The sequence below is a fragment of the Oryx dammah genome, unplaced genomic scaffold (genome assembly GCF_014754425.2).
Source record: "Oryx dammah isolate SB20612 unplaced genomic scaffold, SCBI_Odam_1.1 HiC_scaffold_29, whole genome shotgun sequence".
Lineage (NCBI taxonomy): Eukaryota > Metazoa > Chordata > Mammalia > Artiodactyla > Bovidae > Oryx > Oryx dammah.
The window spans coordinates 35,022,153-35,047,535 of record NW_024070213.1 but is presented as its reverse complement, the minus strand read 5'-3'; the positions used below and the strand labels follow the sequence as shown (position 1 = coordinate 35,047,535).

The 25,383-nt window shown below is 42.1% G+C and overlaps 1 protein-coding gene across 1 annotated transcript in view; it reads right to left on the bottom strand.

Moving 5' to 3' along the window:
- The window catches only part of SSPN (sarcospan), a 43,357-nt gene extending 35,055 nt beyond the window's left edge, over nucleotides 1-8,302 (bottom strand). The window contains exon 1 of the mRNA XM_040234591.1: nucleotides 8,023-8,302. Within this exon, the coding sequence (XP_040090525.1) occupies nucleotides 8,023-8,298 (276 nt within the window). The 5' untranslated portion in view covers nucleotides 8,299-8,302. The remainder of the gene's footprint in view (nucleotides 1-8,022) is intronic.
- Between the last annotated feature and the right edge of the window lie 17,081 nt (nucleotides 8,303-25,383).

The window sequence follows — 25,383 nt, the reverse complement described above, 5'->3', positions numbered from 1 at the left end:
AGTCAGATTCATGACTGGGTGAGGCTGTGGATGTGGCTCTAGCAACCTTAGATCAGAGAGCATCGACTTTAAATAAGCTCAAAAATCAAACCAGCGACATTCCAGGATGTCTCTGGAACCATGGCCCTGCCTTTGTTTACTACTCGTTTTGGACTGGGATTGGACCAAAAGGCGGCGAATCAGATGGTTAGTCACTACTCTAGTCTTTCTCTCTGAGATGGTTGGGGTTTGTGCAGCACAGTTCAGGATTTCTAAGCTGGACAAACAGGATCAGATGAGAAGCCCTGTGTGTGAGTGCTCAGTCGCTCCAGTCTTGTGCAATTCTTTGAGACCCTATGGACTGCAGCCCACCAGGCTGCTCTGTCCATGGGATTCTCCAGGTAAGAACACTGGAGAGAGTTGCCATGCCCTCCTCCAGGGGGATCTTCCCTACCCAGGGATCGAACTCACATTTCTTGTGTTTCCTGGATCACAGGTGGATTCTTTACCACTGAGCCACCGGGGAACTGGGGAGAAGCTCTGATGGCAGATCAAAGTGGGGTCCACCAGGGGCTTCGGGCTGGAGGCTGTGACAGCATGAGCCCCCAGGTGGGAGCACCCCCCAGGCTTTATTTTGACCCATTCCACAGAACAAAGACTGTTCGCCTAATTTTCAAAATCATCATCATAAAATGAAAGCATCAGCTGCATTATTATAAAGAAATCATCAGCTACATATTAAAAAGCATCAGCTGTATATTATTCGGGGAAGAGAGCTGGCTTCTCTGAATTCTAGAAAGACCAAGCCTGAGATCACTGCTCCCAGAGGCCAGAGGGCTCATCCAGGATCTAGCCATGTAGCTAGATCCTGACAGTGACTCACTCCTGGAGCAATATGAAAAGTTAGAGATTTACTAAACGTGAGTACTAAGCTTTAAAAAACTGAGGGGACAAATGAAATGCCTAAGCTACCCTTAGAAGTCTATGTACCACCTTAATCTACTTGATTTTATTTTTAGTGAAAATTAACACACACACACACACAAAACAATTAGTAAAATGCCTTGAAAATACCTTCCTCCATATGTTTCACTACTGGCATGAACCTCAGTCATGCCACCTCACAGCACTGCCAAGTGTCAGCTTACTGGCTCACAATATTCAGACTTCTAGATGTTCCATGAAAGCCATGGGATCTTCATTGAAAAGATGAGAAAACACATTTATGAACCACTGAGGTGGCTGTACACATGGATATTCCTCACTGAAAGGGCTATGGATTGAATTATGCCCCCCTCCACCCAATTCCTGTGTTTAAGCCTTCATCCTCAATGTGACTGTATTTGGAGACAGGGCTTTTAGGAGGTAATTAGGGTAAAAGAAGTTATAAGGTGAGGTCCTAATCCTACAAGACTGGTGATCTTAGAAGAGGAAGAGAAAGATCCCCTGTTCTCTCTCCATACATGCATCAAGGAAGGACCACATGAGCACAGAGCAAGAAAGAGGCCATCTGCAAGCTAGGAAGACAGCTCCTCACCAGAACACCGTGCTGGAACAGACCAAGACAGAAAGGAAAATGTATTTTAGTCATTGCTGTACATGTAAGTTCACATATAGCAATTTAAAAATCTATCAGGCTGATCAAGTGAGTTGCCTTGCTCAGGCTTCTGACAGTTACTCCTGCCAAGTTTTATCTCATACACTGAGATCCGAGGCAGCATCCAAACCATTTGAAAGAGGACATGCCTCTAAGACACACTTTTATACAGTTGCAAATACTGTTGCCCACATCCATAAGAAGTTCCCCTTCAGCTTATTAAACCTAGACTTGAATGTTTACAGCCAGTAGTAACTAGAGGGTTACATACGTCATCACAAGCTCTCATCCGACTCTGGATTTTGATGGGCTCTTTTGAGCAACTTGTCTCTCGTTTGCCAGGACCTAAGTCCTAAAAGTGAACCATGCTTTGCAGCGAAATGGTGTCTAATTAAAGTTTAATGAGTGGATTCCACCCATATTCTACAGTAACACAGAAACATGCACCCTGAACTCTTCACATACCTTTGTGTGTATCCTTTAATGTCGGGGGCAGTCCTTCAGGGTGCAGCACAGGCAAGTAGACCCAGGTAAAGAACACCCTTAATAGAAATGTCATGGGCAAGGCAAATTGCAAGAAAAAGTCTAGAAAACATCCATTTCCTCAGACCAAATTGAAAGTAGACATCATCATAATGGCAATCTAGGAAACTATTAGACCAAATATTAGGAAAACCTATACCACTGCTCTCTTTGTAAAAAGGTAAGGTTGCAAATGTTGACATCTACCATTCAGCCACATCAATCCCAATTTGTCCTAATTTATTCAAGTTAGGGGAATGCAAAATAAATCATGTGACTTCATGCTTCTTTTTTAAATCCTGCCGTCATCTTATAATCTGAAATAAAATATCTCAATAATTCTAAGTTAACATATTCTGAATATTTTTGAAACTCAAAAGCCCAAATGGAGTAATAACACACTCCTTATTATTACCTCTCAGTGTTTTTCAGCATTATCAATAAACTTAAAATTCTCTATTTTGCAAAATACATTTGTAAGTCATTTTTTCAAACCATAGTTTAAAGTGGAAATATACAAGTTAAAACAGAAACTCTAATAGTAAGTATGGAATACAGTTCAATTCAACACACATTGGATACCGTCATGTGTCAGAATACATAATGGCCCCATGGACACCTAATAGACTTAAAGAGAATTACCTGCTTTACTTTTTATATGATCATCCGCAAAGTTATGCAGGGCTTCCCAGGTGGCACAGTGGTAAAGAATCCACCTGCCAATGCAGGAGACACAAGAGACATGGGTTCGATCCCTGGGTCAGGAAGATCCCCTGGAGTAGGAAATGGCAACCCACTCCAGTGTTCTTGCCTTGAGAATCCCAGGGACGAGGGAGCCTGGTGGGCTGCCGTCTATGGGGTCAAACAGAGTCGGACATGACTGAAGCAACTTAGCAGCAGCAGCAGCAGCAAGACTCTTATTACAATTCATAAGTTTTATGAATGATATTAAAGAAAAACAACATTCTTCCCTAAAAGCCCTTTTCTTAAACTTTCTAAAGTGATTCATGTAGTATATATCTCAGGGATTTTATTCCAGGTAGACAGGGGTAGGAGGTGGGGTATATGAGCAATGGAGTAAGAGTGAGGAAAACTAAAACCACAATAAGGCAAATAAGTTCCCACTTTTCATGGAAATATTCCCTACAAGGGCCAAGAGACTAACAGATACTAAACATCCCTATTGGGATGAGAAGCAAGAGTTTGCTCTTAAATTGACTTCAGAGTAAAGATGCCAAAGCAAATAAATCACTGTAAGTGAAATACTTTGAAAGGTAAATGGACTTTAAAAATATTTGCGTAGGTTAAATTTTTTAATCGGAAGTATTCATTACTGTCAGATATGATAAGGCCACATGTCCATCAGGATCTCTGGAGATCTCCTCCTAGTATATGATTCATTATTTTTAAACCAATACCTAGCTGGGCAGACATCCCCAACAAATGTTACTGAGTGAAGAAAAATAAGCAAAGATTCAAACATGTTGTGCTTATGACCAACCTAGATAGCATATTGAAAAGCAGAGACATTACTTTGCCAACAAAGGTCCATCTAGTCAAGGCTATGGTTTTTCCAGTGGTCATGTATGGATGTGAGAGTTGGACTATGAAGAAAGCTGAGCACCGAAGAATTGATGCTTTTGAACTGTTAGAGAAGACTCTTGAGAGTCCCTTGGACTGCAAGGAGATCCAACCAGTCCATTCTGAAGATCAGCCCTGGGATTTCTTTGGAAGGAATGATGCTAAAGCTGAAACTCCAGTACTTTGGCCACCTCATGCAAAAAGTTGACTCATTGGAAAAGACTCTGATGTTGGGAGGGATTGGGGGCAGGAGGAGAAGGGGAAGACAGAGGATGAGATGGCTGGATGGCATGACTGACTCGATGGACGTGAGTCTGAGTGAACTCTGGGAGTTGGTGATGGACAGGGAGGCCTGGCGTGCTGTGATTCATGGGGTCGCAAAGAGTCAGACACGACTGAGCGACTGAACTGAACTGAAACCAAAACTGTATTAAGTAAAATGGAAGTAAAGACCCCAAAGTTCTCAGATTTCTTCAATCCACACACAGCTTTTCATCAAGAATAATTCTGGAATGATGACAAACTTAAATGCCTACTCAACCCAGCTACTCAAGCCATTAATAGAATAAAATGCTGTGCAAACTTGGGAAACTAATATCCCTTTCCCCTAGCCAAGTGCATCCTCAAAGACCCTGGTTGACTTTGCACTGTCCCTGTGAAGTGACTTGCAACCCTCAAGCTGCTGCTGCTACTGCTGCTAAGTCACTTCAGTTGTGTCCGACTCTGTGCTACCCCATAGACGGCAGCCCACCAGGCTCCCCCGTCCCTGGGATTCTCCAGGCAAGAACACTGGAGTGGGTTGCAATTTCCTTCTCCAATGCATGAAAGTGAAAAGTGAAAATGAGGTCGCTCAGTCTTATCCGACTCCCAGCGACTCCATGGACTGCAGCCCACCAGGCTCTTCCATCCATGGGGTTTTTCAGGCAAGAGTACTGGAGTGGGGTGCCATTCATTGCCTTCTCCGATCCTCAAACTACATAGAAAAAAATTTAAGAGAAGAATGGCACTCTTACAGGTTACATAGCCTCCATAGTGGCTCCATTCTTTTTTCTTTTCTTTATGAGAATCTTTTGTAATTGAAGTAAAAAGACTTCAGTCATCTCTCTGATGGAGAGTTAGAGGTAAGTAAGAAATAAGTTGTTTTTCTAAAATTCCTTGACATAAATCTCAGATCAGAGAACACCAATGTCTTTTTTTTATAACTAGAATTTCACTGCATATTCCTCAAGTCACCCAGATACTGGTCACGAAGACGTTGCTTAAGTGAGTTAGATAAACTTAGATTGTATCATGGGAATGGTGATACCCAAGTCCCAAAGTAATGGGATAGCAAGCCTTGTTAAAATGAAGGAAGTATCATGGTCAGAGGCAACCAATACAAACAGAAATAGAGGAGTGGGGCCGGTCAAGCTGTGGATGAGGACGGTGCCTCAATCTAGGTGCCCTGCTTGAATTCAGCATACATTCCAGAAGCAGGTTTGACTCTGCCCTATTCGCAGGGAGTGCTGACCTGTATTTTGGTCTAGCATGTCTGCTAAACAGGACAAACTTTCCAGTATTCCTTGACGAATATACCAGACCAGAATCACTCCCTGTCCCTAGGGAAAAATGACCCTGAGGAGGCCCTTTCCCCCCACCCCACCCCTCAAGTTAGTTTTTAGAAACCTCCAGAGAGATTAAGAAAGTTTTTTCAGTTTTTCAGTTCAGTCGCTCAGTCATGTCATTCAGAAAGTATCGGACTCAACTAATACCTCTAAGACTGCTAACAGTAACTTGGCCGAGATCAGAGAAAAGTGAGATGGCTGAGCTGATACCTCCTTTAGGGTTCAAACTGGTCTTGGAAATGGAGCAAGTCCAAAGTGACTGTTCTTCATGATCAGAGATAAAACAGAGCCACTGCTACTTCCAAGAGTGCTGCTACCAGTGACTGTTCCACTCTTTGCTAATAAAAGGCGCAAACTCACTGAACGTGTACCCCAAGTCAGGACTCTAAGTGCAAGAACATGTATTCACTTATCTATTCCTCAGGACAACCCTAAGAGGTAGGAATTATCATTAACATTTGGATTTCATCAATGAAGACACAGAAGCCTGGAGAAGTGAAAGGAACTTGCCTTGACTGAGTTATTCACTTAGTTATTCACTTAGACTTATTAAGCAAATAACAGTGAGGGGTGGGAGGTGGGGGGCAGGTTCGTCTCCAGGCAGAGTCCTGCTTCTGTACTTTACCATCCTGCCTCCCTGCCATTTCTCTTCCCTGAAAACTTGGAAGAGCGCCCCGGGACCAACCACAGACACGGGACCAACCACAGACAGCGTGACAAGGACAACAAGCATGGTGTCTGTGGGAAACAGGGACAAGTTGCCTGCAGCCTTGGCCCAGCTGGGTTGAATTTTTCCTCACCAGGCTCCTCAGGGTCCCTCCTCACTTGTCTCAGGCCATCTCCACTAACTGCTCTGCTCTACATATGCTCTCCGTTGAAAGAGAAGACTACAGATATCACCAGCATAAATATCACTACCAGAAAACTCCACGTGGATCCCAGATCATAACCTAGAAACTTGGAAAGAAAAAAAACAGAACTGGCTATAGATAACACTCTTTGCAACACACCTAAGGAGCTTCCTGGGCAACTAGAACATGTGATGCTCCTACAAGCTGCTCAAGAAATTTCAGAGTTGCAAGGTTTGTACGCTCCTGTCTTGAACATTAAGACATTTTTTTCCCAGCTAATCTGCTTTTTTGGTACTGGACTTTTTTAAAGTTGGAGTAAAGAATGGATAGAAAACACATTTGCAAATAATATTCAAAACCACCACCATATGAGAAGCTTCATTCCTTTCTTGTATGAATTCGCCTAGCCTTAAAGAACAGACATATTTTCCCTCTGAGTCTGTTGACAGTCACTGAAGTGACTAAAATACCCAGTATATCTTAGTGAAAAGCTATTTTTAAAATCACTTGATTTAGAAAACTCCAATCATGATAATTTCATGGGACTTCTTAGTACACAAATTAAAAGTTTTAAATTACTCTGCAAGAATTTGAGAATTCAAATACTCTTTAATTAGAAAATACCTGCATCAATGCATATTTAATCAGGTGTTTTTAACATCTGTCCCTGATACAAAATTATTTTGAGGGTTGTTTTGTGAGTTATGGTTCTTCTGGTCAGTAATTACGGTGAGGATGCCATGTGAGACTGGGAGCCAGAGATATGGATCCTTGTCCCTCCTGGCTCTCCCATGCCTCACCTCTGGACTTTGAGAACGTCATTTAACTTCTCTTAGCCTGTTTCCTCGTGTCCACAGATGAATAACAGCTCCCACCTCAAAGCGTTGTTCCATAGACCAAATGAAATGATGCAGGTGGAAGAGATTTTAGTGACTCCAAGGCAATATCATATAATATTAAAATTACAAACTAAAGGTAGGAGTGACGTGACTTAGTGAGGAAAGCGCAGATGTATTCTGGAGCAGAAAGGTATCAACTTGGCTGGTTTGCCAACTCATGACCTTGGTTCTCTCAGTTGAGAAATGGAAGGATAAGGACTATCCCATAAGACTGATGTGAGGGTTAGAAATAATATGTAGGGCCTCTAGCAGGACAGGCCCAAGTAGGTGCTCAATAAATGGCACCCGTTTATCAGAGAAAACGTTTAATTAAGCTAAAAGCATGCTGTGTGCAAACACAACAGCTGAGCGGGGTTCTGCTTGGAACAGTACATCCATTAGCTGGGTCCCAAATAGTCTCCCGCCTCGGCCAGCGCCCTGGGTTTATCCCACTTTAGACTCCAGTGGATTAAGGCTGTGCTTGCTGTATTCGCATTTCCTGCCTTCCACCTCGGTTTTCTAAAACTTCCTAATGGAACCTCCGATTTAAAAAATAAAATCAATTCTACCCAATGGGGCCACTCCACGCACAGGATTTTTGCTAACTTGCTTTCACAAGCTGAACTTACTCACTTTTTTTGCTAGTCCTGGAGGGAGGAGGGTGGGGTCCGTGGGGCAAGGGGAAGGAAAGAGCCGAAGTGGATCTGCTGTTGTTACTGAGAATGTTCAAAGTGACCAGAAGAAGCAGCCTGGGCCTCGCCTCCCCAGCTCCAGCGCCCGAGGGTCAGGAGTGTCGGAGGCGTTCAGAGCCGCAAGCAAGACAAGGGCACGAGCCCCGCCGCGCCGGGCCTGGGCAGACCTGGTCCGGCAGGAATCGGTCACTGAGCCGCCGCGAGTTAGAGGCTTGTTGCCGGGGAAGGGCGCATGCAGGTGGGTTAGTGGTAACTCGACCATGCGGCGTGGCATTCCTGTCTGGCAACGCGCTCAGGCAAAACAGACTCGATGCTTACAATGATCCCAGCCCAAAATGGAGTGTCTCTGACTAGCAGGGAGGAGCTGATGCTGGCCATGAGGAAGCCCACCACGGTCACGGCGATGCCCAGCGCCAGCTGCAGCAGCGCGAGCAGCAGCGGGAACCGGCAGCCGCAGCACGTCCGGGCCTCCTCCCCGCTCTCCTTGGGGGCCCCCGCGCCCCTCTTCGGCCCCATGTCGTCAGGCCCCGCGGCGTCGGCGGCTGGCGGTCCCCCTTGGCTCCGCGCGCCGCGGCCGGGCCGCTCCCTGCCCATGGCGGCTGCGGGGGCGGCAGCGGCGGGGGCGGCGCGGGGCGGGTCGCGCCGGCCCGGCTCGGCGAGTTACGGAGGCTGAACAAATATGGAAAACATTTGGAGCGACTGGCCGAGCCTCCGAAGGCCACGGGGAGCCCGCGGCGGAGGGGGAGTCGAGGGGGGTCGCCAACTGCCAACGCGCCGGGCAGGACGCAGCGCCCGCAGGCTCCGGCAGGGTGGCCTGTCTTTGGACAGGCTGCGTGTGCGCGCGCGTGCGTGTGTATGTGTGCGCACGTGGGGGGTGTGCGTGCATCTGCGCGTCTCTGTGTGGTGTCTGTTTTCTCCACTTCAAACCCCAAGATTTTTTCGCTTTTCTTTTTGTTTTCTGAGAGGTGCAATGCGAGGTGATGAATGTTTAAATCACTTGAGTTTAATTAGTAGACAATTTAATCCAAAAGAGGCGTTACTAGGCTCCAAGCTGTGAAGTTGTTTCCAGAAGTTAAATTGTTCCCTATTTTCCATCCAAGGCCTGGGCTCTTTTTTTTTTTTTTTAAGTTCTGCGATCCAGCTGACAAATCAAGGCATTTTTCCCATTGAAAATGGTATTTGCTTTTGAAATGACTGTTTGTAGAGATTCTCGGCTAATTGGGAACTCTCACGTGTATTTGTTTTTAAAAGCCTCTTTAATCGTTTATGCAAAGTCCCCAGCCAGTCTTTGCCAATCTCCACAACGGTGCCTAGGGGGAATATTATACACCTTGAAAGCTGTCCACATTTGAGATATGTTTAACTCACCTACAGTGTGCTAGAAAAGAAGGATGCTGAAGGTAGATTTGGTCCCTGCCTTAAGTCACCAAACAAATCAATAAAACCAATTATTGTTATTCCCACATAGCTCTCCTCAGTAGCACTTAGAGCAAACTTCAGTAAAACCACTAAGAAATGATCCCATCACTTTGGAATATTTATATCTACTTTGGTATGGTCATTTTAGCGTTCAGAGAGCTTTATTAAAATCTAAGTGATGTTGCCAGGATGCTAGGATAAAGGCTACTCCTAGATTGTTTGCTATCAGCTGATTTAAAGAAAAATCTAACTCCTTGCTTTGTCTCCAAATAAGAAACTAATCGTCATCAGCTTTTCCTTGGGCACCTTTGAAGGTATTAAATATATTCTTACTTTATGAACTGCAGTGTTTTCCTTATACCTTCTTTCTGGATCAGGCTTCCCAGATGGCTCAGTGGTAAGAGAACCCACCTGCAATGCAGGAGACGTGGGTTCAATCCCTCGGTCTAGAAGATCCCCTGGAGGAGGAAATGGCAACCCACTCCAGTATTCTTGCCTGGAAAATCCCCATGGACAGAGGAGCCTGAGGGGCTTCAGTCCCTGGGGTCGCAAAGAGTTGGACTCGACTTAGGGACACGGGAGTCCTTCTGGATCAGTGAGAAAAATATGGTCCATGGAACAAATGCAGTAACTTAAAAAGCAGAAACTAAATTGCACGTCCCAGTGCTCTCCCTAGAAGCAGTAGAAGCAGCACTCAGTCTCACAAGAGGAGCGGTGGGACGGAGGAAAGGTAGCTGTCAGCTTTGGGGCCCTTATGCCATTAGGATTTTTAGTGAGAACAAATGAAAGCTCCTGCTACACCAAGGTACCCACATGACTTGTGCCTGATTGAGAACAACCCAAATGACCAAGTTTTTCTACATAAACCTAAAAAACTCTTTTAGGAAACTAACTGACTACCTGGAATTAATTATTTGTTCTTAGGGATGATCCAGCTACCAGTTACTGAGTATCTGTTCTGTAACAAGCACATGCTAACTACTTTATTTCCTGACTACGACTCCTTACAAACACTGTGTAATTATAGTTTCTTCTTTTAATGATGAAAAAAATGAGTATCGGAGTTATTCACTAACCAGATTATTGAGTGCCACATCTAGTTAGGGATGAGTGAGGGGAACCAAATATGAACCCTTAGAGATTATCTGTTTTATTCATTATTCCCTGTAAACAAACAAGTGGGAGAACTGTTTAAATCATTTGTGACGTGAAACAATGTAATGATCATTGTTGTTTGTCGCCCAGTTGTGTCTGACTCTTTGTGACCCCGTGGACTACAGCACGCTAGGCCTGTCTTTCCCTCACCATCTCCCAAAGTTTGCCCAAGTTCACATGTGTTGCTTCGGTGATGCCGTCCAGCCATCTTGTCCTCTGTTGCCCTCTTCTCCTTCTGCCCTCAATCTTTCCCAGGATCAGGGACTTTCCCAATGAGTCAGCTGTTCGTATCAGATGACCCAAATACTGGAGTTTCAGCTTCAGCATCGGTCCATCCACTGAGTATTCAGGGTTGGTTTCCCTTAAGATTGACTTGTTTGATCTCCTTGCTGTCCAAGGGACTCTCACGAGTCCCTTAATGATCACAGGTAGTATTTTGTCTATCACAGAATTCACTATTAGCCTTGAACCTAAGAGTATTTGAGTACATTACAAAAAATATGTTGATCCGCCACCATAATATATATGAGAGTTGATTGAGACCCTTATTTTTATTACTGACTTATAGCTAGATACAAGCTTTATTTGCTGACCATTCTGCTGGGTTATCAGTTAGCTAAGAATATTCTTAACCTTTTCCTCAATATCTTAAATTGGAATAGGTAAACAAAATAATAGGATATTTCTGTAGGTTGGTCTTCTGAGTTTCAGAACTAGTGTGGCTTCCGGTGGCACATAAATTATTATAATGAAGGCTTACTTTTAATTGCCTAGCTGAGACAAGTTACAAGTAGCAGTGAACAACAGCCCAGATAAATTGCAATCCTTCTAGTCTGATTACAACTGCCAACTTCAATTTTCAGCTTCCCGTGGAGGAAGGTGGCAGTAGCGTGGGGAGCCTTACACTTGCTCAGATTCTCAACCGAATTCTTGAATCTGTGTCCAGTGGGGGCCTGGGCTTTGGCAATACCACAAGGGAGTAGTGATGAGGATGGTATTTTCATTTCATTGATGTTACGTAGTAGAAACAAAGAAGAGGGTGAGAAAGGTTGTCAGAAGGTTAGCGGCTTCCCTGGTGACTCAGTAGTAAAGAATACTTCCAGTGCAGGAGACACAGATTTGATCCCTGGGTCAGGAGGATCCCGTGAAGAAGGCAATGGCAACCCACTCCAGTATTCTTGCCTGGGAAATCCCATGGATAGAGTAGCCTGGCAGGGTACTTAGTGACTAAAGTGACTAAGTAACTAAACAACTTTAGTCATGACTTAGTGACTAAGCAACAACAACAAAGTTAATAGAGAGCAATCAAGGCTAAAATGGGATCAAAGGGTCTTTAAAGACAACAAGAAAGCTCTTCCTTTAATATGTCCTTTCCATGAGAAAAATCACCATTTCCAGTTCATCATATAGTTTAACAGAAATGAACAGGATTTTTTTAGTATTCATAAATTATAATGTCTCTGTTTTATAGGCTAAGCAATAATCTCTTCAGATATTTATATTACTGGGGAAAAAAAGGCAAAGTAGAAAGAAATTGTCTTCAGATACTCTATTGGTGCTTCTATTATTCAAAACTGACAGAGACTGTAAATTAAAAATTGCAGGAGGGTAGGTAATATAAGGCTTGAGATTATTTTGATCCTCTGGGGAAAACAACAAAAATAAGCTTAGTATTTCTGTTTTCTGTATTTCAATATTATTTAGACATATTTATGCTTCAGGATTTCAGAACTGGGGAAAAATTAATGTCATTACAGGAAGTCCTTAGGAAATATTAATACAACTAGAAATAATCCAAATCAACATGATCTTAGATTCACCAAGAACAAAAAGGCTTCATAGGAGAAATGATTAGTTTCAAGGTCTGTGTCAAGTTTCGTTAGTGTGTAATGAATTCTATTTTAAATATTCAATTAGATTTGATTTAAAGAAGTATCAGATATTCTACAAAGAACAATTGAGAGCCCATTTGTGATTCGAAGCACTGTTGACTTCTCTGTCTCATCTAAAATGACACAAGATATTGTCGATGTGTGTGTACACAACAAATAAAATCTAATTTTTTGTGTTTTCTTTATTTATATATCATTAATTCTAATGATATCTTCTGGCTCAATTTTTCTCTAAAGAATTGACCCATTTATGATCTTTGCACAGCAATTTGTGTTCTCAAGTTAAAACATCATATATGCAGTGTACTCTCTGTGGTACATAGGAGTCTTATAACTTTCTCATTCTAATGTATTCCACCTCTTTATATGATGTTATTTATAATACCAAATTATTCTACATATAATTTTGTAAATATCTTTGTCTATACAATTTTGATGTGTCCACTGCATATAAGGCAGAAATAACTATTATAATTAAGAAATTCATGGAGAAGAATGGACAAATTGTGGTGCAATCATACCATGAATACTACTTGCTAATAAGAAGGAATGAACCACAGATACAGGCAATGACTTGAATGAATCTCACTAAGAGTTTGCTGAATGAAAGAAACTAGACAGAGAAGAATATACACAGCATAATTCCATTTATATAAAAATTAAAAAGGCAAAATCTATGATAATTTGCATTTTAAAAAGTGTTTGTGGAGTTGGGATGAGAGAATTGACCAGAAGGGAACAGGAGGGGATGCTCTGGGGTGCTGGAAATCTTTTATATCCTGGTTTGGGCAGTAGTTACATGGGTGTTAACAACTGTGAAAAACTCACTGAACAACACTTAAGATCTATGCATATTATTATATATAATGACATCTCAATTTTTGAAATGTAATAAAAGGAGAAATATGGGAAGTGATTGTATATCCATTGGTTATTAACAATAGAAAAAGTAAAGTTTTTTTTAAATCTGACTTATCTTACTAAATTCATTTTTCCCATGCCATTCTGATTCTTCTATTGCTGTATAATAAATCACCCAAAACTTAAAAACTTACTAATTTGGAATAGCAGTTCTTGTGGGTTAAATATTCAAATAGGGTATAGCAGGGATTGTTTGTTTTTCACATTTTCTGGGGTCTCAGCTGAAAGACTTAAAGACTGGAGCCTGGAGCCACTGGAGGTATTGACCGAGGCAGAAAGATTTATCTTCAAGGTGGCTCCTTCATCTGGCTGCAGGCTGGCTCCCTTCCATGAGGCCTCTCCCTGCATTGGCCATTCCACAGCGTTGGTTGAGTGTCCTCAAAACATGGTGGCTGACTTCAACAAGAACAAGAGAGTCGGAGATTGCAAGAACAAGACGAAAGCTATCCTTTTTATGACGCAGCCTCAGAAGCCTCTTAGCAACAATTGAGCCACTTTCTTTTCTTTAAAAGGGATTCATTCAATCCAGATCACATTTGAGGGGAAAAGAATTAAGATCTGTCTATTCAAAGAAAGAGCAGTAAAGAATCAAAGAGTATTCATAATGAGAAGCTACTGTCTAGCACAGGGAACTCTACTCAGTGCTCTGTGGTGACGTAAATGGGAAGGAAATGCGAGAGAGGGGATATATGTATATGGGCTTCCCAGATGGTGCCAGTGGTAAAGAACCAGTCTGCCAATGCAGGGGACATAAAAAAGGTGAGTTCAATCCCTGGGTCAGAAAGATCTCCTGGAGGAGGGCATGGCAACCCACATTCTTGCCTGGAGAATCCGATGGACAGTATGGTGCATAGGGTCGCAAAGAGTCAGATACAACTGAAGCGACTTAACACACACACATGAAGGGGAAGAAAGAGGAAAAGCTATAGCAAAGGGGATAATTTAAAGCTGAGGAAAAGTCTGCCTCTCTTTTTATCGACAATTGATCAGATAAGTTTCTTGAGGTGGGAGAATTAGTCAAGAGGAAAGTCCCTTCACAGGCTGAGATAGAAGGAAAGAATGTAAGATTAGATAAAACACAGGTGAGTGAGCAGGTGTGGGAGGAAGGCGGTTGATGGAATTTCTATCTTCTGGCCTTGTCTAGAATATTCAGACAATGAATATAGTCTCAATATTCCTCTAAATGATACGGAGCCATTCTACTTCCAAAGCTATCCCATAGCACATTTTACTGCTGTATCTCATGGATAAGTTCTAATGAAGCTACATTATTTTCTGAAATATTCCTTTGAAAGAACAAAACCCATCACTTTCAATAAAGTACAATAATAATGATGTCTGGGATGTATATACATATATAGATATATACACAGACATACTTACATATATTTTATAGGTTGTGAAGTACTCAAATGATTACTCTAAACCTAGCCAGACCCTATGAAGTTGAAATTTCTTCAGGGGTTAAGTGACTTGTTCAAGGCTACATTTTTTAAACCATTCTTAAAAACTGTGTTAATTTCAGGTGTGCATCAAAATGATTCATATATATATATAACATATATATATACAATATTTTTGCAGATTCTTTTCCATTAAAGATTATTACAGGATATTGAATATAGTTCCCTGTGCTATAGAGTAGGTCCTTGCTGTTTGTTGTTTTATATATAGTAGTGTATATATAGATATACCCTTCCCAGATAGCTCAACTGGTAAAGAATCCTCCTGCAATTTGTGAGACCTCAGTTCGATCCCTGGGACAGGAAGTTCCCCTGGAGAAGGGATAGGCTATCCATTCCAGTATTCTTGGGTATCCCTGGTGGCTCAGATGGTAAAGAATCTGCTTGCAATGAGGGTGACGCAGGTTTGATCCCTAGGTCAGGAAGATCCCCTGGAGGAGGGCATGGCAACCCACTCCAATATTCTTGCCTGGAGAATCCCCATGGACAGGGGAGTCTGGCAGGATACAGTCCATGGGATCACAAAGAGTTGGACATGACTGAGCAACTAAGCACAGCACAGTGTGTAATGTTAATCCCAAACTAATTTATCTCCCCCCACTCTTGCTATCCCCTTTGAAGGCTACAAGTCCTAAGCTCCAACTCTACTGCTCTTGCCACTTATATTTTAGCTGAATGACGTGGAATTTTTTTCAGCTTTATTGAGATTTGATTGGTACATAAAAAAATTGAACAAAATTACTGTATATATTTTGATGGATTATTGTTTTTATGGAGAAATGGCATTAATACATTGCACACACAGGCAGTCACACATGGTAAAGGCAAATGTGTGTTAACATATGTATTAAATATGCTCACATATATGTTAAACACACATATTTAGGGCTATGCTCTCAATTCTACTGTGTGAGTTTTCCCACCAAGCAGTTCTCCAATACCAGCTGGCTGTCCCACAATTCAACTCAATTCTGACACTGTCTACCCAAGTACACCATCAGAGTCTACAGGTTAGGGCAGTCCCACAAGACTGCCCCCACTTCATATGCAAATTGAAAGTACAGATGGTAATCTGTACTCCTGACCCACTGAGGATAAATCAGAGGTTTCCACAACTCCTTCCTTGGGGTCCATGAATTTAGAACTCAGGAAACGAGTTTACTCACTAAATTGCCTGTTTATTACAAAGGATATTAACAGACACAAATCAATAACCAGATGAAGAGATACAGAGTCAGGTTCCCAACAAAGGAGCTTCTGTCCTCCTGGAGTTTGGGGCCATTCAGTGTGGCACATGGAAGTGTTCTGGTTCACCAACCTGGAAGCTCTCCCAATTCTTTTCTTTTTTGTTTGATTTTTTATGGAGTCTTCCACCAAGAAAGCCCCAGTGACATAGGCCTGATTGATTAAATCAGTGGCTGGTGGCTCAGACAGCATAGAATCCCGCCTGCGATGTGGGAGACCTGGGTTTGATCCCTGCGTTGGGGAGTCCCTGGAGGAGGGCATGGCAACCCACTCCAGTATTCTTGCCTGAAGAATACCCATGGACAGAGGAGCCTGGTGGGCTACAGTCCATGGGGATGCAAAGAGTCGGACAAGACTGAGTGACTAAGCACACTGGTGACTGGTTCAGCCTCCCTGGTGGGAGGGGGCAGTGGAGGGGGCGGGGCTGTCTTCCCTGGGGATCTTGGGGTTGGGACTGAGAATTCCAACCCTCTAATCACATGGCTGTGAAAGATGATGCTGTGAAAGTGCTGCACTCAATATGCCAGCAAATTTGGAAAACTCAGCAGTGGCCACAGGACTGGAAAAGGTCAGTTTGCATTCCAATCCCAAAGAAATGCAATGCCAAATATGTTCAAACTACTGCAAAACTGCACTCATCTCACACGCTAGCAAAGTATTGCTCAAAATTCTCCAAGCCAGGCTTCAACAGTATGTGAACTGTGAACTTCCAGATGTTCAAGCTATATTTAGAAAAGGCAGAGGAACCAGAGATCAAATTGCTAACATCTGTTGGATCATCAAAAAAGCAAAAGAGCTCCAGAAAAACATCTACTTTTGTTTTACTGACTATGCCAAAGCCTTTAACTGTGAGGATCACAACAAACTGTGGAAAATTCTGAAAGTGATGGGAATACCAGACCCCACCTGACCTGCCACTTGAGAAGTCTGTAGGCAGGTCAAGAAGCAACAGTTAGAACTGGACATGAACAACAGACTGGTTCCACATTGGGAAAGGAGTACATCAAAGCTGTATATTGTCACCCTGCTTATTTAACTTATATGCAGAGTACATCATGAGAAATGCTGGGCTGGATGAAACACAAGCAGGAATCAAGATTGCTGGAGAAATATCAATAACCTCTGATATGCAGATGACATCACCCTTATGGCAGAAAGCGAAGAGGAATTAAAGAGCCTCTTGATGAAAGTGAAAGATGAGAGTGAAAAAGTTGGCTTAAAACTCTACATTCAGAAAACTAAGATCATGGCATCCGGTCCCATCACTTCATGGCAAATAGATGGGGAAACAGTGGAAACAGTGTCAGACTTTATTTTGGGGGGCTCCAAAATCACAGCAGATGGTGATTGCAGCCATGAAATTAAAAGATGTTTGCTCCTTGGAAGGAAAGTTATGACCAACCTAGATAGCATATTAAAAAGCAGAGACATTACTTTACCAACAAAGGTCCATCTAGTCAAAGCTATGGTTTTACCAATAGTCATGTATGGATGGGAGAGTTGGACTATAAAGAAAGCTGAGCGCCAAAGAATTGATGCTTTTGAACTGTGGTATTGGAGAAGACTCCTGAGAGTCCCTTGGACTGCAAGGAGATCCCACAAATCCATCCTAAAGGAGATCAGTCCTGAGTGTTCATTGGAAGGACTGATGCTGAAACTGAAACTCCAATCCTTTGGCCACCTGATGCAAAGAACTGACTCATTTGAAAAGACCCTGATGCTGGGAAAGATTGAAGGTGGGAGGAGAAGGGGACGACAGAGGACGAGATGATTAGATGGCATCACCAACTCAATGGACATGAGTTTGAGTAAGCTCCAGGAGTTAGTGATGGACAGGGAAGCCTGCAGGCATGCTGCAGTCCATGGGATTGCAAAGAGTGGGACAGGACTTAGCGACTGAACGGAATTGAACTGAATCACGTGACTGGTTCTCTTGGTAACCAGCCCACACCTTTAGGTGTGTTCCAAAAGTCACCTCATTAACATAACAGAACACAAATTTGTAGCTTTCTCCCTTAGGAAATTCCAGGGATTTTAGGAGCTCTGTACCAGAAACAGTGATGAAGACCAAAATCTATCTTTTGTTATAAATCACAAGAGCATAAGTGCTTTGTGCATAGATATTTCTACCAAGTCCCAGGGTAGTAAGAACAGAAGCAGTGTACAGTCTGTACCATAAACATGGTGAGGGCAGATATCTTGGTTTTTAGTCTCTATCGTTTCCACAGTACCCAGCTCGGTGCCAAGAACATTGTATGGTTTTAATAAATATTTATAGATCCGGCTGGATGGCATCACTGACTCGATGGACGTGAGTCGGAGTGAACTCCGGGAGTTGGTGATGGACAGGGAGGCTTGGCGTGCTGCGATTCACGGGGTCGCAAAGAGTTGGACACAACTGAGCGACTGAACTGAACTGAACTGAAATAGTCATATAATTTATACACAAGATTCATCTGGATTCAGATATTTTATATATATGAAATATATCTTCAAAATCCTTGAACTGCATATTTTGTCCATTTTTCTTTTTAAGAGTTGTCTTTAGGAATAACTCAACCAAGTCAGTTTGGATGAATTCTGATCAGGTTTTCTAAATAATAACATTAAAAACACCATGAAGTGTATTTTAAATATCCTATGTGTTATAAACAAACTGCATGATTTTCACTTTGACTGCTAATCTTCCTCTTTAGAGTAACTGAGTCACTATCTGACTCTAAGCCAGACTGACATCCTTTTTCATTTTTATAATATGCAGAGTTCCATAGACTTTACAACTCCCTGCATTTGGTTCTATATCCAGTCATCACTCTCTCTAAAGACATTTTTGGCCCTAAGACAAATCTTTGTAGTCTGTTCTTTCCCCCCTACCATTCCTGTATGAATTCTCTCTCATATTTACGTGGCAATGAGTGCAAACACTGGACTCAGACAGCCTGAGTTCCAACTGAGTCTCTAATTCTTACCAGCTGCGTTCCTTCACCTCTCTAGGCCTCGATTCCCTATCTATGAAATGTGAATATTAAAAGTACTTACCTCATTTATACAATGTAGTGTAAATACAATAGTTCATGCAAACACAGAGGACGTTTCCTGACATGGATAACTAATCAGCAGGTGTTAGCTATTATCCTAGCCCCGCTCTCTCTTCTAATTCACTTTTCCTTCCTCTGCATTATCTTTCTTTGCTCCTTGGTAAGTCTGTCCTTGTTTCTCCTGCTACCCTCCCCACAGAATGTTTAACTCTCCCCATTGTTCTCTTATACTCAGTATCTGATAACTCTGAAAGTTCAACTTCTGAATTAGAGCTTTGCTTCACAATGTAATTTTATTTTTCCTCATCACCACACTCTCTACTCAGTCCCTTTTCCAGAATGACCTCTAGAGAAAGATGAGGCATCCCCCTTTCTTCTAGTGTTCTATTTCTTTAGAGTGCCCCCTCATCTGAGCTTTGATCCCACCCCCTGATTCAGGGAAGTGTATGTGCTCAGTTGCTAAGTCCCATCCAACTCTTTTGTGACCCCATGGACTGAAGCCCGCCAGGCTCCTCTGTCCGTGGGATTCTCTCCAACCAAGAATACTGCAGTGGATTGCCATTTCATCCTCCAGTCGGATCTTCCCAACTCAGGGATCGAACCCTCGTCTCCTGTATTGGCAGGTGGATTCTTTACCACTGAGCCACCTGGGAAGCCTTTCAGGGAAGTAACCAAACTGAAATACTGTCTGTCATCCACCCCAGCCAATCAGAAAAGGATTGCCATTTTATTTATAATCTTTTGCTATGCCCCTAGTGAAGGTAACATCAAAATAAATAGGAAATTCTCACTTGATTTCTCCAAATGAATTCAGATTATTTCACAGAATTACTGATATTGCTGATACTTCAGAAACAAAGTTTTGATCATCTCACATTAAGCTAGATTAGTGAAATCTTGACAGAAAGAAAGTTCACATTTCTCAAGTGTTATATTCCCTAAAAGAGCATACATGGTATAGTATTTGTCAATGATTTTGGCCTAATATCTGTCTTTATGTTGGGGAATAACTCCTTACACACGCCAACTGCTGCCCACCCCATGATCACAAGAGTGGGCCTTTGGACATGGTCTGGCCAATTGTAGTACCCCTGCCCCCTGCCCTGTATCTAAAAGCCAGGCACATGAAGGACTAATTCAGTGCAGGATGAATCAGAATTCTCCCACTGGCATGAGATAAGGATGCTGGGATGGGCTGTGGTCCTCTCTTCTTTCAGAAAGAAGGCTGCCAATTGTAGGGTTCTTTCCCATAACCTGGAGGGGTTATTCCTATGATAGGTGAGAATAAGGCCAATGAGCAAAGAGGAACAGAGGCTAGAAGAGCCAAAAAGATTGGGGGGTTTATGGAGGAGGTGAAGAGTAGAGAGGTTTGTTGACATTTGAGCCTCAGAAAACAACTGTACCTAAAACAGCTCATTGATGTTCTGACATCCCAAGGCAGGAGGTGGTCTTGCTCACACTGCACCATCACTCTTGACCTGCACAAGGGATTCAATCAGTATTTGCTGAATGGCTAAATAAGTAAACAAGACAACAAATATTCCTTTTGCTTAATTATTTTTATCCCTCGAAACTCAAGGTACCATGAATAATGCACCCACCCAGGTGAATCTGTTCTGCTGTGAGCATCCTCGCCTCAGCAACACCAGACCTGCAGTCACCTAATAAAAACATACAGGAGTAACAAGTGAGCAGTAAGTATATTTCCAAAGACAGGAATGGTAAAATATCGGGGTGGGGTTTTCTCTGTCAAATTATATGAGAAGATACAAATTATATCAGAAGATATGAAGCCTTTGTAGGGCAGAGTAGATATTTTATTAAGTGTCTATTTACAGTATGTTTGCAATGTAGCAGATGAGGAAATGCCAAATGCTATTTTATAATCGATACCACTTTCATCTTAGGTATATTTGTATGAGTATTATGCTCAACTAGCTAATTATACTTGGAATTTTTGTTGCTCTTTTATTAGCCTAAATCATAAAATTAAGTACTAGGTTAACAGATACTTGTATGCACTGCTTTTAAGCCAGAGATGTTGGTAGGAATCACCTATAGAATACTAAAGACATGTTTTTGACTTGAATGTCTGATTTAGTTATATTTTAGGTGGAGTCTAGATAGTTAGTCCATTTGAGTTGCACCCGATCCCTGGGTCAGGAAGATCCCCTGGAGGAGGAAATGGCAAACCACTCCAATATTCTTGCCTGGAAAAGCCCATGGACAGAGGAGCCTGGTGGGAGTCCAGGGGGTCACAAAGAGTCAGACACAACTGAGTATGCATGCTTGTGATTAAGTATCACTCTGAAAACCTGCCCAGAACACACTCCAAGCTAACTCAACACTCTAGCCATCACCTACAGTAATAAGAAACATTCCTTTTTCAAAGATCAACTGTAACTTTATAATTTTATTTCTTCTTGGTACTTCTTTCTCAAGAGTGAGCAATGTACAATGTTCTTTCTTGAGTTCATTCAGTAAACATTTATTGACTGCTTAATATGGCCAAGTAAGCCATCAGGCACTGACGGTAAAAAGGTGGCAGGTTCCTGCTCTCAGGGAGCTCACATTCAGCTGGAGGGAGACAAACACAACAGAGAAGTGCAATAAAGTGTTAACATGTATACGGACAGACGTGTGTGTAAGGCATAGCAAGGAATAAGGGCACAGTGACTCTACTAGAGCACATCACAATCTCAGGCACACAACCTGTGTACCTGGGAAACGTGTGGCAGAGCAGAGGGATCATTCAGCCTTGTGGATTTTTATCCACGGGTTAATGCTTGGATGTGAGATGTTGGACCTGCTGGTTCAAACTTACCACATCATGGCACCCAGTGAACAGCTCCTTCCTTATGCCTGGTCCTTGAAGACAAACCTTCCAAGTTTCAGTTGGGTGGTCCTCTACTTCAGGATAGTGAAGATATAATCAGACCAGGACACAGTGGGCGGAGCTGATTGATTCAATGTGTGCATGCCTGCTAAGTCACTTCAGTTGTGTCTGACTCTTTGCACCAGGCTCCTCTGTCCATGGGATTCTCCAGGCAAGAATGCTGGAGTGGGTGGCCATTCCCTTCTCCAGGGATCTTCCTGACCTAGGGATTGAACCCAGGTCTCTTATGTCTCCTGCTTTGGCAAACAGGTTATTTACCACTATAGTGCCACCTGGAAAGCCCCTCAACCATATGGCTGGGCCCTCGGAGGACAGCCCTCTCTCAGCCCTCCTGAGTACTGAAAAACCAAGGTCTTGCTGGAGTTCATGAACCCCATGCCTGTCAATCATTTGCAACTTTCTTCAGCATCTATTTTTCACTTAGTCATATTTTTTATCCCTAAGCCATCTCTACTAAACCTGTAATACATCATGCAGGTTTTGGGAAGGGGCATGGTTTTCAATATCATGCATTATTTTTTTTTTCCTGTTCCTAAAAGCCAAAACAATCCATATTTTAAATCAAAATAATCTTCTTGTGCATCTTGTTTAAAGAGAGCTGAAAAAGCATGGGACATGCTTATTGAAGGAAGCTGCTTGAGGTTTAATAAGAATGAAACTAGCACCTAAACCTAGAAAAAAATTCATCAAGATGCTCAAAGCGGTTGCTTGGGGGCAGTGGGACATGCATGATGTTTTCCACTTCTTTCTATTTTTCTGTTGTTCACGAATGGGCACATTATATTATCTTGTAACCAAAACAAAGCACAAACCAAACCAAACACCCCTCTGTACCCTTAGTTTTCAAAAGAAACTCACTTCAGTAGAGACTGAGTCTTACATTTATTTTAGAGTCACCTAAATAATGGAGAATTAATGGCACCCCACTCCAGTACTCTTGCCTGGAAAATCCCATGGGCGGAGGAGCCTGGTAGGCTGCTGTCCATGGGGTCGCTAAGAGTCGGACACGACTGAGAGACTTTACTTTCACTTTTCACTTTCATGCATTGGAGAAGGAAATGGCAACCCACTCCAGTGTTCTTGCCTGGAGAATCCCAGGGACGGGGAAGCCTGGTGGGCTGCCGTCTCTGGGGTCGCACAGAGTCGGACACGACTGAATCGACTTAGCAGCAGCAGCAGCAGGTACATAACAGATGCTCAGTTAAAAAGATATTACACTTGGTAGATAAAGAAATTCTCTCTGGATTGAATCTTCCTGTATTAATTGAATTTAGTTTCAATAATGAGATTCTGCTAAGGTTATATTTTTAAAAGAAAAGATAGGTATAATATACTAAGATAAAAGCAAAAATTTCTGAAAGTATGAGAGATTATAGTAAGCCAGTGGTTCTTATCCTTGACTGTGTACCAGAATGACTCATAATAATCTTTTAAAATGTTTGTGACCAAGACCTTCCTCTAGAGATTCTTTTTTTTTTTATATAATTTATTTTTTTTACTTTACAATTCTGTATTGGTTTTGGCATACATTGACATGTTCAGGAAGTGGGTTGACATACAGCATCTGCACTTTTCAGAGGTTCCATAGATAATCTTGATGGATAGCTGGGGTTGCAGGCCATTATCCCAAATGAAATTCATCAATCAATCCAGGCACCAACTAATGCATCTGAAATGACCCAGGTCCTCCAACTTTGTCAATGAAAAGAAGGTAAACTTTTACTTAGTAAAGCTCTAATTGCTCAAACATTTGGAACTTTTCTTTGGGAAATTTAGTAAAAAGATGATTGAAGAGCCAACCAATAATCATCCTTATTACTTAAGGCTGGTGTTAACCTAGCCTGCTAACTTTATTCTATTAAAGATTGATTGCTAACTTGGGACAGAAATGTAAAGTCGGGTAATCACCTTATCCCTCCCCTCCTGTTATCTGCTCCGCATAGTGAATGCTGGCTTAGCTTCTATTCAATGAACAAGTGAGTGAGTGAGTGAGTGAGTGAATGGATGGATGATTCTGCTTCCTCATTTTCACTGAGGGCCTCAGGTTAGCTGTGGCATTTGCCCACGAGCTCACTACTAGTCGATGGCAGTGTTGTGTCTCAAAATCAGAAGGGCACATTCTCAGTGCTCCATTCCCCTCAACCAGCCACCTGCTTTACTCATCTCCAACAAGTGTTGATTGTTCCAAAAGATTAATCCATCCTTCTAAAATACTGTTAGTGTCCATAGAGAGTATTTAAAATAATGTGCCACACAAAGCTTAAAAGCAATTCTATAACCTTAATTAACAAAACTACTTAGAGCAACAGTAACACCATGTGAGTGAAACACCTTCCAAAGTGACTACTTCGAAGGAAACAAATTGATCTCTACTTATAAATTCTGGTTTCTTAAAACTCAGTCTTTGATTTCTAAGTTGCACAGTGTACCTTTCACTTATAAGTGTTCCAATGAGGGGCATCAATGTGCCAGGTTTAGTTACTAATTTTCATCAGGCCAGTATCTCACTGGACAAATTTGGCTCAGATCACCCTACAAATAATAATAATAATAAAAGATAGCTAAACTTTGATCTGTGATTAATAGGCATCTCTGTTTCCACAACTATACAGTTTTAGATATGATTGCCAGATTGCCTACCTAATTGCCTTGTGTAAACTGTCCTGTTGAATCCAGAGAAACTAGTTTGTTTTTTTTTTAATGCATTCTAACCTCACCCCTTTTATAAGCCACCTTTGGGGAGAAAATTATAAGAAAAAGGTATCACATGAAGGCTACCATTGTTGACCAATCTCCCTTCATCAATAAGAAAGTTGGAGTAGGACTTTGGTCTTAAATAATAACTTTTGTTTAACAACATAATTTTTGCTGTGATCATTTCTTCAAATAGAAGATAACACAGAATTTGGATAAACAAAGAAATGGATAAAATGCCTCAACTATACCAAGAACAGTTTCTTGAGATATAAAGGGAGAAATGAGTATTAAACTCTAGGAAAAGAAAAAGATTTTCACAGATACCATAGTTTTGTACTGATATGACCAAAATGAGAGGGGAAAAAAAAAAGTGTGTATATGCGAAGTAATGTCCAACTTTTTGTGACCCCATGGACTGTAGCCCTCCCAGCTCCTCTGTCCATGGGATTTTCCAGGCAAGAATACTGGAGTGGGCTGCCATTTCCTCCTCCAGGGGATCTTCTCAAGCGAGGGATTGAACCCACATCTCTTGCATCTCCTGCACTGGTAGGTAGATTCTTTACTACTGCACCACCTGGGAAGCCCAAGAAAGAAAATAGATCCCTTTTAAGCAAAAGTAAAACTTGTATGAGATTCTGTGCAGTTAAGAGAATCATTCTGGTTTTGTTAAGCCTGCTTCTCATTCTCAAACAGTATCTTCTCTGGAGCATAGCCAAACCAGCAAGGATTATGGAGGGTGTATCAGTGTGAACATCTGAATGAACTGGCAGAAAATAGGGCTTATTTCTCCCTTGTTGTTGTTTAGTCACTAAGCCAAGTCTGACTCTTTTGGGATCACATGGACTATAGCTCACCAGCCCTCTTGTCATGGAACTGACATGGGATTTCCCAGGCAAGAATACTGGAGTGGGTTGCGATTTCCTTCTCCAGGGATCTTCATGACCCAGGGATAG